The 16,889-nt window shown below is 42.3% G+C and overlaps 1 protein-coding gene across 1 annotated transcript in view; it reads right to left on the reverse strand.

The window, feature by feature from the left end:
• Positions 1-16,889, reverse strand: part of ptgfrnb (prostaglandin F2 receptor inhibitor b) — a 59,799-nt gene that overhangs the window by 33,404 nt on the left and 9,506 nt on the right. The window contains exons 5-7 of the mRNA XM_028571411.1: positions 13,598-14,005; positions 10,338-10,580; positions 10,154-10,279 (exon numbers count right to left, since the gene is read on the reverse strand). Of these exons, the coding sequence (XP_028427212.1) occupies positions 10,154-10,279; positions 10,338-10,580; positions 13,598-14,005 (777 nt within the window). The remainder of the gene's footprint in view (positions 1-10,153; positions 10,280-10,337; positions 10,581-13,597; positions 14,006-16,889) is intronic.

Raw genomic sequence — 16,889 nt, forward strand, 5'->3', positions numbered from 1 at the left:
TACAGCACAAGTATGGAACTTTGCTTCCAGAAATCTCCATATTTATACAGTAAAAATGTTTCATTTTCAGTTTGATAGTATTAAGTGATGACCTGTACTCAAATATATCACTCATTGCCTGGAACTTTGGACCAAAGTCTTTTTATGGCACCTCCAATTTCATATTTTGACTCGTTCTACACCACAAGTATGGGACTTTGCTGCCAACAATCTCCAAAATTATACAGTAATATTGTTTGATTTTCAGTTTGGGTGTAGTCAAAGATGTCCTCTACTCAAATATGTCAGTCATTACCTGGAACTATGGACCAAAGTCTTTTTATTGCACCTTAAGTTTCAGATTTGACGTAATTTTAGCCTAGAAATATGGGACTTTTACTTCCTAAAATCTCAAAATTTATACCGTTTTAATTGCTTGATTTTAAATATGGGTGCAGTCAGAGGTGTCCCCTGACAAAAATCATTGTCTGGAATTATTCCTTGTTAATGTTGTATTAATGTCAAAATATACATTCCTTTCACAATTTACTTATTTGTTTTGTATAAAGGGCAGGCACAGGTTACATATATTTTACTTAAGGTGAATATAATCCATTAATCTAGTTTTTAAATGTACGTTGTATTAACACCTTATTTTGAAAACTGGAAGTAGTCCCATGTGTATCATCTCCCTAATTTCGCTACTTGATCTGGGCCGTTTGAATGCATTTACCACGCGTACCGTTATAAGAGCGCATTACAAATTTAGTGTCGGCTGATTTGACCACGGAGATCCGAGTGTCGGCTGGCTTGACCGCAGTCACAACGGAGTCGGACTCGTAGCTTCAGCCGCGCTCTCCCAGGCCATCCTGCACTCTGTCCAGTTGTTTAGCAGAGCAGAAATTGTGTAAAAACAAGCTTTTAAAAAGAAGAAAGGGCTCTATTAGTGTGTGGCTCGAGGAGGCAAAAGAAGGAAAAATGGGTCAATGTCAATACCACAACAAAGTGCTTTCATCTGCATCGCGCTGCATGTGTTCACTTTAAGAAGCTGCACTTGGTTAGAGGCTCTTAGTTTGCAGTGAGTGTAATGGTGACAAACGTTCTATCCCATTCATTATTCTTTCTGCAGCTCACAGAGCCAATCGCTAGCAGACACGCTGGCTGTTCAGTTGAGACGGGGGAAACCACTACTACCGTTTCATTCCCATCGTTGATTAATCTACCAATTATGTTCTCCATTAATAAACAATTTAAATGTCAGCAAATTGAGAAAGGCGTCCTCAGAAGGTATCCGGAGACCACACAGCCGTTTCCAGTTTGTTTACCCAATAGTCCAAAAACCCTAACGATATCTAGTTTATTATCATAAAAAAATGACAATAGGGGCCACAAAGCACACGGACACACACACACACACACACTTACGGTCCAGAAGCCGGGCTTTCACTAGAACGTGTTTTCTGCTTCGGCTCATTTACAGGTGGGCTGTACGCCATCACAATATGTTTGCTAACAAGCAGGGGAGAGGAAAGTGAACTGCTAACGTTGGCAGAAACAGTTGCAACTCAACTAGCCAGAGAGTTCAACTCCCAACCACGGCAGAGCTGGGCTGTTTCCAGGAACAGAAGACATGCTGGATTCTGCCAAAACAACCAAAGGCATGCGAGACTGACTGGAGTGTGCAGGCGTTGTGCGTAGTAGGCGATAGGAAAACCAGATACGAACAAACCACTGGAGCCGCTCCACCCTTTCGGTCAACGCTCTCCGCGTCTCCCAGGACGGAGAGACGAACACTGGCTGACACACACTGAACAGATGTACAGGGTTTTTTAAACGTCACAGATTACAGCTAAAAAAAAGCATGTAGTCATATTACGGTGTGTGCATGCAGATTACAGTCATCAGTTACCAACCGTGCCAGGCTTATTTCTAGACAGATACAGCCATTTCTACACCTCCAATATCAGATAAATGATACATATTAAATATTCACTACCTTTTATCTAACATTTATCATCCTGCTACAGTATGCAGATGTGCAAAAATGAAAACATTTGCCAAGCGTGTCATGTATGTAATATACATGTATAAAGGCTAAATAATAAAAAATACTCCTCAAATAATAGATGAGGAAGTGCGAAAATCATGCCAACATTTGCTCCACACGGACAAACTGCACTGGTTAGAAGAGGAAAGCACTGAACAGCCTAGATGCTAAAACATAAAACCACACACACTGGAGTTTCATACAGCCTGTGGCGATGCACAGCCTCCTTAATTTAGCTGCTTTATACATTTCACTGAGTTTAGGAAACTGCTGGAGAGCTGCAGGAAGCATCTTAAACTGTGTCCTTTAGGAAAGAAAGAGTGCTAAGTGCTTTTCATCAGTCAATCCCGTATGAATAAAAGTCAATCCTGTATGAATAACCGTGAGAAGGACCGAAGACCTAGGTTACATTTGACAGACGCCTATGTCGAAAACAACTTACACAAAACACACGTTAGGAGCAATTTGGGATTCAGTGCCTTGCTCAAGGACTACAACATGTCGTGTGGACTGGAGGGGAGAATCGAACCGACAACACTAACGGCCAACCTGTTCTGCCTACGGCGAGCTGAAACACCCAAACTGATCAGAGAAAAATGACTCCAAAACATTTTTACAAGAAGATAAGGCTGACTGACATTAGCACAGTGTGAACAAACACAGGCCCCTCATTCACTTCTAATACGTCCAAGCGCAGAGGTCCTTGTAGATTACTTTGTAACCTAATTCTACCGTTTACCTTGCAATCATCTAGGACAGTAAAAACTAAAAGACCCGCTGCCATGATAACGCTCCACGCTTCGAAACCGCTGTGCAGTGTTTTGACATGACGAGCCTTTGAAACTCGTGGATCTATTACTCAAAACTGGAATTCCTGAACTGCCTCTCACTTGAAGGGACACGCCCACACCAACAGTCGACATTAACGAGAGCAGCTTTCAGACGAAGCAGTGTTGGTTATACGCCATGCTGTATGAAGTTCCTTCATATCCTTTCCTCGTGCTCCACCTGGCCCTCGCTGGTCGCGGGGGTGTGACCTTACTCGGCTGAACACAGAGCTCCACTAATATTGCTGAATTCCTCATCCTGTCCCAACACGAGGCCAGTCAGGCTGCAGAGAAACCTGGTTTTGACTGTTATCTTCCCATGCGCTGCTCCGAGCGAGTGATTGCGAAAAAGATTTACCGATTTAAGTGGCTCAGCGGCTTTCTGTTTTTCCACCACAGAAACGTAAATGCTGATCCTCATCTGGATCAAGAAGAAGCAGAAGTTAAATTCCAGCTCAGGGGAGCATAGGGACACATGGAGCCAGTCCTCCAGTTGGGCCTGGCATCAATCACCTTTGCCTCATATACCTAGTGGCTGATGGCTGGTGGCTAATTGAAAGCAAGACTATGCTAGAAACAGGCAGGCTGTCTCTTTCATGCCCTTTCTTCTAACACAGGAAGCTGGGGGAAAAACAAATAGTTTGCCAGTGTCTTAATGAGTCGACATTTGGTATCCCATTTCCTTGTTCAATCCATGGTATAAAAAAATAATAATAATGTATTAAATAATGATATATGAATCACTATAAAGAGACTCTACAGCTTGTCATTTGGTTGCAGTTTAGATCACTTTAAATTGACTAAATTTAAGTTAAGTTAATTTAGTTAAAACTTCAAAAGCAACAGCTTGAGTACAAAAACTACATTTATCTCCACTAAGTATCCTGCTTTCATAGTTGCTTGGTGTGAAAAAGCCGCTAGAACAGTAAAACATCTGCCCTTGATACCAAGTAAATATGAGTAAAAAGCCATATCTATACCAGTCTATATCCACGATGTTCTACTTCCCGGATTGCTCTGGTGCCGCCAGAAATTCCTCCTATCGGCCGGATGTCCGTTACCTTCCGCTTTCTTTGTGTTGCAATGTCAAACTCCGGTGGATTTTTGAGGACTATGGTGAACTGCTCCTCAGATCTCTGCAGGATAAATCCAGACAGCAAGCTAGACCATCTGTCCAATCGGAGTTTTCTGTTGCACGACTAAAACTTTGAACGTACACATGTTCCACCAAAACAAGTTCCTTCCCGAGGCTATTTTTGCAGCGGCAGACGATTGTGATTGGTTTAAAGAAATACCAATAAACCAGAGCACATTTTTCTCCCATCCTGCGATACTGTGTAGACTAGCCAGACCCTCCTTCGCAGCGCTGTGGAGGAAGGTCTGGCCAGACTATATCTATACAGAATTAAAATAGACAAACTCTCATACTGTATATATATATATATATTCATAAATATTCTGATAAGCTATGAAAAATAAGAAAAATGAGCTGGCATGAAATATAAGCAGGCCTTTGAGTGAAGTGCCTTTATTGACAACAGTTCCAGCTGATACAACAGCACGCACACAGGGGGTGTTACACCCTCTTTAACTGTGTGTGTGTGTGTGTGTGTGTGTGTGTGTGTGTGTGTGTGTGTGTGTGTGTGTGTGTTTTCCTGCCGTGGGGAGCTACTAAACAAGTTCTCAAACTCTTTTTGTGTTTCCTGGTAGGCTTTGCTTACATTGTGGGAAGAGTGGGCAACCTCAAGGCCACACATCAACAGAATAGGAACTGACTGGTTGACAACACACACACTTAGACATGCAAAGTTAAAGCTCACACTCAAGAGGGATGAAGATGAAATATATGAGCTGTAGTCAATTAGAAATTTTGTTCTCGGTGTGTGTGTGTGTGCATACACAGTTTGAAGGAATGTAAACCCCCAGGCTAAAATGTAGGAGTTTCACCAGTGAGATCAGCACACACACGCACACAGATAAAGACAGTGTTTGAAGCATGTATGCGTGTGCAGCATTTAGTCTCTGGAGAAAGCCTAGTTTTAGTTACGTAGTTTCAATCTCACACACTCACTGACTGACACACACACAAATAATTAAGTAAGCAGTTAACATCTGCACACTGTCATCCATGTAAACACACACACGCACTCACTCACTCACGCACGCACGCCAGAGAGCGACAAAATGTTCTAGATCAGGCTCATTGATATTTCAGCTGTGCCCTCACACTAACTAACTCTGTGTGTGTGTGTGTGTGTGTGTGTGTGTGTGTGTGTGTCTTTATAAAGCCTGGTTGATTTATCTAAATGTAACATGGATCCTTAAGGCTTTTGGACACTTCTTTGTATCAAGATGGTACAAGATGTTTGTTATTTTAACTAAAGGCTCCAGTTGACATACGGTACAGGAAGTAGGATTCTTAACAGCACTACAACCAGAAAACACTCTGTACTGTCCACCGATAATTACTGATTTAGGTTAAAAACAACTCAGCCAATGGATGGGTTAGGGTTAGTGTTTTGCCAATTATTTGCCGACGTAGATGTCCTGTACAGTCAATACTGTCGATAGGACGCCTCTCATGTTTTGTCATTCTGAGACTACCCTGGTTAATTAAATGGAAATAAAAGTGGTATCAGTTCTGCAGAACATCTTTACTGTGGGTGTGTAATACAATAACTACACTTCCCAAGAGTCATATGTATGGTATAGTTGCTGAATGTTAACAAATAATTAAAACGTTTTCTAATTTTACTGGCAACTTTAAAGTTGCGGCATCACGTTCGGTTAAGAGTGTTGAGAAAACAAGGAACTCTATAATTAAAAAAATACATTGGTGAACACAGTCAGCCCACAACTTCAGCTCCGTCATTGCTGAGAAATAAAATGTAAAATGTTGCTTTCCCCCCTAAGAACTCAATAGTACCATATGAACACTGCACATGCTCCTGCTGCACTCCACCGATTAACCTTAACCAACTTTTTGTTTTACACATTACCATACCACTACCTTTTGCCACACCTTTATTCCCACTATAAATCTTCTTGCACTTACATTTAGAATACTCGTATTGCACATACTGTACATACTTTCTGTGTATAAGTATGTATGTACAGTTTCTATAAGTAAATGTATATGTTGTTTTATTTAATGTGTATTTGTCCTATGTGTGAGTGGAGTATGAAGGGGCTACAACCTGCATTTCATTGTTCAACTCTGTGTTGTAAAATGACAAATAAAAGCAACCTTGAACCTAAAGTCAGATTCATGCCATTTCTGTGTTTAAAAAAACTTTTAAATAAACTGAGGAAGTTGTTGACCACAGAGTAGGGAAGTCAGCTAAAAAAAACAACGTACAAAACACGTCGGAGAGGAAGTGACAAAAAAGCCACAAAAACACAGTAAAGAGATATATGGAAGTGATAACAGTCTGCCAGTCATCAAATAGCTGTCAAGTGTTCCTGCTCTGAATTAATGAATTCTTTTATTTTTTATTATTGTGTCATGCAAAAGATGCCCAGCCCGCACGGGCTTACAAGACACCATCACCTAGGACAAAGGACCAATGACATTGAAATCTATTTTTAAAAAAATACTGTTATGGACCATCCCAAAAAATGGAAATAATTCACCACTGCAACATGTTTTATTATTTATAATAAAAACAAGTTTAAATAAAAAAGGAATATTTATTGGAATTTCAATCTTGACAAAAATAAATGCCTAGAGGGAAATGAAAATGAAATTGGTCCCCATCAAAAGAAGCATTTCCTAATTTGCCTCAGATCCAATTGCCTGAACGATTATTACACAAATTATTGAATGAAAGAGGGGAGAATATGGCAGGATTTGAATGATCTATAATCAGAATGTTCAGGGATTTATGGGTAAGTGACAAGCTTATATATTTAGTCTAATTTCTATTTGACGTCCGTATCATGAGGGAATAAAGTAATGAGGTGTTTTGGAACTGAACTATATTAATGCCAAGAAGTACCAAAGCAAACTGGACTCCATAACTGTCAATACAAGTCTTTTATTCTCTACATACAGTACCACAAACAAAAAAAAAAAAAAAAAAAAGAAAGGGGGTAGTTGCAACTTCCCTAAAATAAGCTCACACTAAACTTTTAGAAAGTCAATATGCCAAAAAAACTTGCAGGGAATTCCCAAAAGCATTAAATATAGTACTGTAGCTGCACAGAGCGATTATGTAACAAGTGTTTATTTATTCATTAAAGTCCATTTTTATTTCATTGGGAATTTGTCACAAATCCAACATCTATGACATAACAGCAGCTGGCTTTCTGATCAGTCAGAGCACTCCTTTCAATCTGCCCGTCTCTCTGTCAACGTCACAACAGTGCTACTTTCGGTCAAAGCTCAAATGGGTGAGGGGTGAACAGTGCCCAAAAAATAAATAAATAAATCTTTATTTGAAAATGTTATTTCGATTCTTTGTTTCCGGAGACACGGTTTCTGTCCACTGTGACTGTAACTTACTGAGAAACCATCTCGCTTCCAAACGATAGATCTTGATGACCTCGGAATCTACACTGCTACGATTTCATTTTAAGCGCGTTTTGAGAAAAAAAAAAAAAATAGATCTCTGTCGTCAATCCACCCAAGAGTTTGAGCTCCAGTAGCAGAACTAACCTCCGTCCATATTAACATGTCTGACGACATACATCGCATGACCATTCACATACAGTGAGCATGCGCGTGCCGGTGTAAAACAGAAGCAGATTGCCTGACTCTGCGGTTGAAAATCATGGATGTATAAATTGAAAATACAGAAAATACTTTGGAGGAAGAACAACAATGGCAAAAAGTAATTTTGGGGATTTATTTGCTTTGGCCGACAACAAGGTTGAACGGTAACTGAAAAGGTACGTACAAATAGTAGTAGTAGTAGTAGTAGTAGTAGTAGTAGTAGTAGTAGTAGTAGTAGTAGCCTAGCTAACAGATAAGACTGACTGACGTGCATCGTCATATCCAAAGGTCTCCGTTTGTGCCCGTCCAGACTACAAAGCAACCCCAGAGTTTTCAAACCCAAACGAGGGCAGCGGTGTTTCCGAATGTCTCCGTTGTAGGGGCTCGGAAACGCCAGAGTAGTGCGGACGCGAGGCGTAAATGTAGCAAAAGATATTCGTTTTTTGTCTATAGAGATGTAGCCTCAAGCTGCCGATTCATCATATGAGCTATACATCCAGCGGCTAACCCAACTAGCATGTCCGAGCTAACAGACGACGCCTTTCCTGCTGCCATAGCTTTCTAGATGGAACGCTCACACCTTTATGTGCTAAGACGTAGAGTTAATTAGAATTCAACAGGAATTATGTACTGTATAGTGCGTACCGCATCGAAGAAAGTTGTGTCCCAAACCCTACACCCTGTTAACGGTTCAGCCGGTTAAAATCCCATTTAATCAGTTACTGGGATTCTTCCTACAGGCCTGATTGGAACACCCTTCTTAAGAGACTAAATCAAAGAGACAAACAAAAGGTGTGAATGAGCATCCTAATATTTATCATTATTTAGGAGGAAAGAAAGAAACAAATTCCATATCCAACACATCCCTTTCCAAGCCAACTACATCTCCCAACATGATGTAAAAATCAAAAACGCAGTGAAAGAGGGAGACAGACCACCCACTATGTCAGTAATTGATTGCTGTGTCGACTGCATTTGACACCACTGCTCTTTAGAGGCAGGATGAGAGCATCACTCACACATACACACACCCCCCCCCAGAGGTAGCAGAGTGCAGGACAGGCATTACTAATCAATCGTCCTCGCAGCAGGAGTCGACAGGCTGACTAGAGGATTAAAGAGCTTCCCCTTGACACTCCAGATTCCTCTGTGGCACCGCAGCACTCTTACACATCCACAACTCATGAAATCATACAGCAGCAACATGCACGCGGTCCTTCACATCTACATTTCTCTCATTTTCTTTCAATTCTCCGCTGAGCTGTCCCCGAATACAAACATGCACACGTCTTCGATAAAGGTTGCTAACAAATGGACAGCAATCTAATGTCAGGAAATTACAAAAATCTAAGTAAAAGAACACGACAAGTCTCTCCAGTACTAGCGCAAATACATATTGAAGAACATTTTTTAATATTATGGACCACACAAGAAACATTTATATGACCTTCATTATTAGTAACCAGAACATGATGTCCACAATATTACAATCTAAGGAGACCATTTCCAAAACACCCAGTCACTCCACTCACACCGGATTCAATCTGTTCATTCATAACTTGACTTCACACTAACAAGGTAGATTACAAAAGTCAAAATTATAAAGACATTATTTAATAGGGACAAGATTTTAAGTGAGAATTCATGACTTTACTGTATGTCGTTATATGGTCACAACCATGATGCCGCGTAACGCGTTACTTGTAACGCGTTACTCTAATCTGACCACTTTTTTCAGTAACGAGTAATCTAACGCGTTACTATTTCCAAACCAGTAATCAGATTAAAGTTACTTATCCAAGTCACTTTTTGCTTTCTTCTTGCGTCTCGGGGAGTGAAGTTACGTATGTGACAAGTCACGTTTTCAGCATGAGGACAGTTAACGTGTACCACGCAGCGACAAAAACGCAAACAACAATGGAGGGAGGAGAGAGATGCGCGCTTCTAGCTGGATATAGAGTCACTATTTAGAGTTTGTGCCAGCTAAAGACGGCAATATTAAGGTTCGTTGTACACTCTGTGCTGGTGGCGACAAAGTGCTATCTAGCTACAAAAACACTACGTCAAATCTGAAGAACCATTTGGAGTCGCAGCGCTGCAGTCACACTTACAGAGCAAGTCCCAGCAGGTGGAGCGAAGCAGAGAGCAGGAGGTCCCCCCACCACCCAAACAACAAAAGCTGGACTTCGGTGCAAAACCAGTAAGTGGAGAGTTGAAGAAGTTGGTCGGGCAGTAGTAGGCCTACGTTGTAGCGGAAATGCTGTCCTTAACCACGGTTGACTCGCTCTCTTTCGTGCCATAATAAACCAGATCCTACTAATGGTAATGCCGAGCTGCCTCACAGTAAACCGGTTGTCATTTTTATGTTGAGGCTGTAGGGGTGTTGTCGGCAGCTGCTGCATCTAACTAATAAAGTAACTTGTAACCTAACTTCGTTACTTTTAAAATCAAGTAATCTGTAAAGTAACCAAGTTACTTTTTCAAAGTAACTGTGGCAACACTGGTCATAACACAATGATGTGTTTTCATTTTCTATTATCATTTTAACGTGAAACACAAACAAGAAAAAAGGGGATTTTCACTCACTGATCTGCGCCACCTTTACGGTTACAGGGCTGGAGGTTTTCTCGGCGGCCATGTGCCACCTCCCTCCTCCTCCCGAGCTCCTCCCTCCTTTCTCGATGAAGGCTCGGATGCGGCAGGTGTACACCCCTCCGTCGTCCCCCCGGCCACCCCCTCACCCCCAGCCTGTATTCTCCGACTCCCGTGCGCTCCAGGGTGGCCTCCCCGCGCTTTCCCTGCGCGCCGCCCGAGGACGTGTTGGAGATCACCACCCCGCTCAGCTCCATGGTGACGAGTTCACGGCCGTCGGCCAGCCAGGTCACTTCCAGGGCGAGGGCGGGCAGGTTGTCGGCGGAGACGGAGCAGACGAGGGTCAGCTTCTCGCCGGGGGAGAGCAGCAGAGGCGTGGAGGAGGGAGAGGAGGACCAAGCCTTCACGCTGAGGGACTGGCCTTGAGAGGACGGAGACAGAGACAGCATCAGGCACTTCATCCTCATGTCAACACACTGCAAACACGATTAAAGATTAACAAATAGTGCTTTGGTTTTTAATAAGTCAGACAACTTAAACAATCCTGAATTATTATTCATTCATTCATTATTCTGCAGACACTGGACTTCACAGAAGACCAATCACGTAGCGGTACTTTGTAAGTCAAAGGGTGCACTTCAAATCAGGTTCAAAGAGTTAATCAAAAATACAATTTAAATTCTGATAATGAATTTAGAGAATAATTCTAAAATGCAGCCCTAATGTACACATTTTAACATCGACGCCATCCATTCTGATGGATATCAGAGGCAAAACAGGACAAGATGAGAGAAAAGGATCTTAAAAAAGACAAAGAAAAGTGTAATATATAAATGCCAGAGATTTAGAGGAACGCACAGGTGTACTTCACAGCAGTGACGCTGAAGAACTTTTTATTAAGAAAGACCAGTAAATTAAAATTCTGTCTTTTTGGTGAATCTTCAACAGTTGGATCGGTCTCCAGTAACAACCTAGGCAGCAGTATGTAGGTAAGGGACTCTGTATGGTGTCTGGAAAAGGACAAAAGACACAAAGCCCACTCTGTTTGACTTTTCTCATCCTCTTTACTCAAGTCAGTAAGTCAATATGAACTGACTGGCACACAATGGACCTGAGACCGAGACCTGAGACCGAGACCTGTGTGTGTGTATGTGTGTGTTGCTCCTCTCATTTCATTTACAAACCACTGGGTGTTTTCCAGCACGTAAAGAGGATATGGTAGCCTAGACAGATAAAAGATATGGTGACCACAGTAACCACAATGAATGAGTGTGTGAGTGTAGGGGCCTCTCTCTGCGTACAGAATAAGACAGACCATGAGGGTCACGAGCCTCCTGGGACACAGCGAGGCAGAGAGAAGAAAAAGTCTCACAGGATGAGGAGAGAGAGAGAGGATGCCATTAAAATAAAGACAGTCACACAACAGAGAGGACACTCTCCCACGTCCTTACCTCCCCCTCTCTCTCCTCATCCTTTATTTTCTCCCAGTATCACATCCAACACAGTAGCACAGGAAACTGTCAAAGACGTAGAGTTCAGGAACCCTTTTTTTTTTTTTTTTTTTTTTTTTAAATCAAGAACCAAGATGGAGATTTGAGGATTATCTATTGCTCCCTTTAGAGTACTTATCTACAACATCTTATTACTACAGCACAACTACTTCAGGCACACTGTTAAGGATGTGAAGGGAACCCCTTAATGCCAAGTTTATGTTGCACAAGTCACTTAGACGTAGCCTCTGTGACCCATAGGGTCTGAAAATTGGCCCCAATAAAAGTATGCTGAATCAGCTCATGTCTGTGTGTTTACATTTGACTGAGTTCTGACTCCGAAAATTAGTTTTAAACTAATTACTCACTCTTCACGGCCCCCAAAATTGGAAAAGCTCTGATGTAGACAGGCCTAGGGTTTTAAAGGGAGCTTTTGAAGCCTGGATTTACCACCTGCTATCTTTAAGTTACCAAAGTCCACGTTTTGTCACAGGTAGGAGGACACATAACCTGACTCCGCCAGATGGATTGCTTTGCATTTGCTCGGCATATCCATCTGGGAACTTTCCGTTGGAGAACTATTGGGAAGGGGCAAAAATACTGGTTAGCTGATTGGATAAACCATTTTTCTATCACCGCCTATGTTGGTGATAGACGGGCCAACTCAACCATTCAGATCAAACTCTTGCCGAAACCAGTCGGGAGAAGAGCAAAAACATCTTTTCCTCCGAGAAAAGCCTCCAGTGCCTTTTTTTTTGCTCTTCTTTCACTGAAGGAATACTTTCTAATTTGGATAAAACTTGCTGCGATAGCTACGCTCATCTCATCCGTGGAAGCCGCCATGTTGTTTAGACTGAACAGTCGCTTCTCGTTGCGTCACACCTAAACCTGCGTCAAAACCAAACGCCGATTGGTCGGTCGTTTGGCGAACGGCTCAAAACTTTCTCTATCTCAAGATGCCGGACTGATCGGCGAGCGGAAAACTGGAGCTCGCCAGATCAGGACGGTCTCACGAGGCTAGAGGACCCACGCACGGAGCTAAGGCTGGGCAACAAAGCACCGACCAACATGGCTGAACGAGACTGGCAGAAACACCCGTCAAAGACAAAGTCTATTTGGGGCACGTTTCATGCTTCACGTCTGCTTTAGCGCTGCACTCCTATGACATGGCTGGACTCAGGATGGACTGCAAAAAGAATCAGGCTAATGTAGCCTCAATTCCAAAGCGGTTTTCTAATCATGCCAATGACCAATCTGCAAGTCACAGAATCCAGCCTGACATTAGTTAAATCCCTCTCTAGCGGTCTATAACATACGGACATACTTCAACATGTTAACAACCTAACATACCACACACCAACTAACAGACAGAGAATCTAACTACTGTTAGTTGACGACAGCAGCAGTGACTTTTTTTTTTTTTAAAGACATTTGTGGGTTTTTCCGCCTTTAATTTTGACAGGACAGCTAGGTGAGACAGGGGAGAGAGGGGGAGGGGGGGCGGGGGACGGGGGCGGGGGGGGGGGGGGACAGGGGGGGGGAGACAGGCAGGAAATCGTCACAGGTCAGATTCAAACCCTGGACCTCCGCGTCGAGGCATAAACCTCTCAGTACACGTGCACCTGCTCTACCCAGTGAGCCAACCCGGCCACAGCAGCAGTGACTTTTTAAGAATGCCAAAATGAGGAGAAGAAACCCAATACAAGTACACCACTTTGTGGCACCGTCCTCAATGTTAAATCCCCAGTGTAAACACTGCAGAGATCGGCTTTATTGAACTGCAAGTCCACAGTTCAACTCTGCTTAGTAAATCATAAAAGGTCACAGAGCAGAGACCGACTGAACTCATGTTGTACTGCATTTACTGCTGCTACTCTAATAGATAGTGATTCTGCGATAATACTTGTACTGTAGCTCCTGCTGTCAGGATTGCATTTCTTTTTCTTACCTGTAGGAGTTACAGCCACAGTTCCCATCTCTTTAGTGCTCTCCACGATTTTTATCCACTTCCCTCCACTTTCGTACGTCCATTCAGTTCCGTTGCATTCATAAGTCCCTTCGTCAGACGTCGTCACTTTGGAAATCACCAGTTCGAAAAATCCGTTCTTCCCGGGAACCAATCGGATGCCTCCGTCGGCGTAGCGCCGGGTGTACTTGGCCCCTGTGACCACGTCTCCCTGAGGGCCAAATGTCAAAATTTCCTCCGATGTCGCTCCCCTCTTCACCGACCAGGTGACGGAGAGGTAGGTGGGGTGGCTGAGCTCCCGGGTGACGTTGCAGGAGAGCGTGAGGTCACTTCCTTCTGGGACGACTGGGGGCGGGGTCAGGGGGGAGACCTTGAGGGTGTTGAGGATGACTGACGGGGAAAGAGACAAAATAACCTTTTTAGGAATACAATAATAACAACACTGTAGACAGACACACAGACACACACACACAGAGACACACACACACACACACACTTCAATTTTTAATTAAAAATAGTTTTTTTTTAAATATATTTTCTTTTGTTATCACTTTTTTATTCTTCTTTGCCGTTACTCGTACAGAGCGTGGTGATAAAATTAGCGGCGTATTTGCATTTCCTCCCCATTTTTCTTCATCGTCTATTACTGGAGGCATATTCTGAGCTGTGTGTAAGAAGATCTTGTTTACTGCAATGATATGTTTAAACCAATTTTCGACTGCAACAAAACTGCTTATTGTTTCGGGGAAAAGTCAGCAAAAAGCAACGACGTGACGACATAATCAAGGTACCAAATGCTTTGTTCTGCCTTCTTCACAGCCCATCCCCGGCACTGTGATGTCGAGCAGGGGAAAACTTTGTTTACGTGGAGGAAATCAGCCTGAGAGGGATGTCTGGTTGAAAACAGACATGGTAAAGTGGAAGTGCATATGTAAAAACTAAAATAACTTCAAAAAGGGAGTTACAATGTTAAAAAAAAATTAAAACTAATACATAATTTTACCCAAAATATAGGTCAAAGATTCAATATTAAACCATTAAATGCAGGTATTTATTAGGGGGTGTGACAGAATCCTAAATAATGACTCATTATGCCACATTTAAGTTGAAGTCAGATCTGCTCTACGACTCTTGTCAAGGTCTCTAGCTGTAGGAGAGTTTAAAAAAAAATAAAACTGTAGATAAGGCTGTGAATTTTTGGTTGTGTGTATATGAAACACAGCCAGAGGACTTTTAATAAAGGTTAGTGACTTGCCTTCTCAGGTAAACTCACACAGTCGGGCCTTGCTTTGTTCTGATAATTAAAACGAAAGAGTTTGAGCAAGTCTTAACAGAGGAAACTTTTACCATCTGCTTTGTTATGACATATAATAAAGGCTGATGAGTCACTATGTGAGAGGAAATAAAAAAAAAAGAAATTGGGGAACTCGTCACTGCTGGACATACTGACGGGAGCATGACTAATGCTCCCACAACAACAATACAAATGCTCTTCACAACAGGGAGAGTGAAGGAACAGACAGATACTTTAAAAATGGCAAATCTACAGTGAAGACATGGGGGGGGGGGGGTGGCAAGCTGGATGATTGCTTAAAACAATTACAGGCTGTTTTATCATCACCACTGACTTATTTTGATCTTTTGCATATGAAAACACAAAATGCTACCAAATTAAAAGGAACTTTTGTGCAAGGGCTAAGGGTTGTGTCCAAATATGCTATACACTGACTTTAATAATCCACTTATAAACACTTCAAAAGTAGCCGTAGCTCTAAACTCTTTCAAGTTTCAGCACAAAATGCTTATGGGATGCTAATGGTGAATAATCATTTTTGGAAGCTAAACTGTAGTCGTGTTACAAATGAATCCAAGAAGTGGCAGATGGCTGGGAATGAAGAGTACGAAGCTGTGCATTATGGGAATTACATTAATGGCACACTGACGCCCTGTGGGAAAGACCAATCTTTAGTACAGAAGTAAAGAAAAAAAAAAATGTTCCTCTCGACTTTAGATGGTAAATAAAACTTAACACTGGATACATTGAACAGTGCCTTTACCTAGAATGCTCATATTGCACGATAATCTTTATTTATTGAAGATGCCATTCCCCCATGAATAAACTATTAGCATATTGATTTTGAGACATTGGTACTCCTAATGTAAGTGTAGTATCTGGACTTATAACGGACCTTTTATAAACTTTGTCTTAAGTTTTTGGTAACAAAGAAACTCTTATGAACTTTAGCCTACATTCGCTGGACACTTCTCTGGAAACATCTGGAAAGAATTAGGGATGCCCTTGTTGGCTTGGTTCCAAAAGGATGATAGCCATTGGTCAAAGTATTGTTTCCTCCCCCATCTATGTTACACACATTATAGAATATATACCATGTTAAAACAAAGAAAGTCAGAGGACCACTGCAGAATTGGGAAAACAGGTCCTCTCCGAGCTCTGCAGGGCTTGTCAAATGATGCTGATTTCTTCGATGTAAATAAACCTTTATAATCAAGAAACAGTGTCGGCGGATTCCTTTCCACACAGCATCGCTACCAATTACACCACATAAGTCAACAAGAGAATAAGCAACTGTTGCAGCAGGTTTGACTGTCATGAATTGTTTGCATGGACAGGATGGGAGATTCCTAAACAGAGCCACACCACATTGATAACTTGTGCTTTGTGTAATTAACTTTGACTGATGTGGTTTTACAGCAGGACAGGAGTGTGTGAGCCACCAGGTCAGATTTGGCAGGAAATCAGAAGAAATTCTTCAGGAAATCATCAACCTTGACCAGCACTTTATCCATGCTCAGAAGCATTTTGTCATGTAACCTTTTGAACCCCGTATCCCTCGGTTTTCACTCCCTTTCATTCATCAACTGAGGGTTGCCCTAAAACAGCAGCTCCACCTCACTTTTGGGTTCCAAAGCTGAAGAAAGCCTTGAAAGATCTGACCGCGGAGGTGGGGAAAAAGGAAGGTTCTGACTGTGGCTCAGATTCCGAAGACAAATGACAGCATCATGGGGGTCAGCTGGGAGGGCTGGGCACTGACACATAACTGTCCCGGTAAAGGATTTCTATTGACTGCGGGTTCTGCCAGTTACAGAAACTGTTGGCCAACCAGAGATGTGTGGGCAGGTTAAAAGAACAGCGGCATCGTCTTTCTACAAAGCTAATGAAGTGTGGAGGTAACAGGACAGTACTGGACACCCCGACACCAAGACTTGTAGTGGAAGTTAAAGAGTATACAGCACTGCTGCTGCTGCTGCTGCG

Source organism: Perca flavescens, chromosome 24 (genome assembly GCF_004354835.1).
Source record: "Perca flavescens isolate YP-PL-M2 chromosome 24, PFLA_1.0, whole genome shotgun sequence".
Lineage (NCBI taxonomy): Eukaryota > Metazoa > Chordata > Actinopteri > Perciformes > Percidae > Perca > Perca flavescens.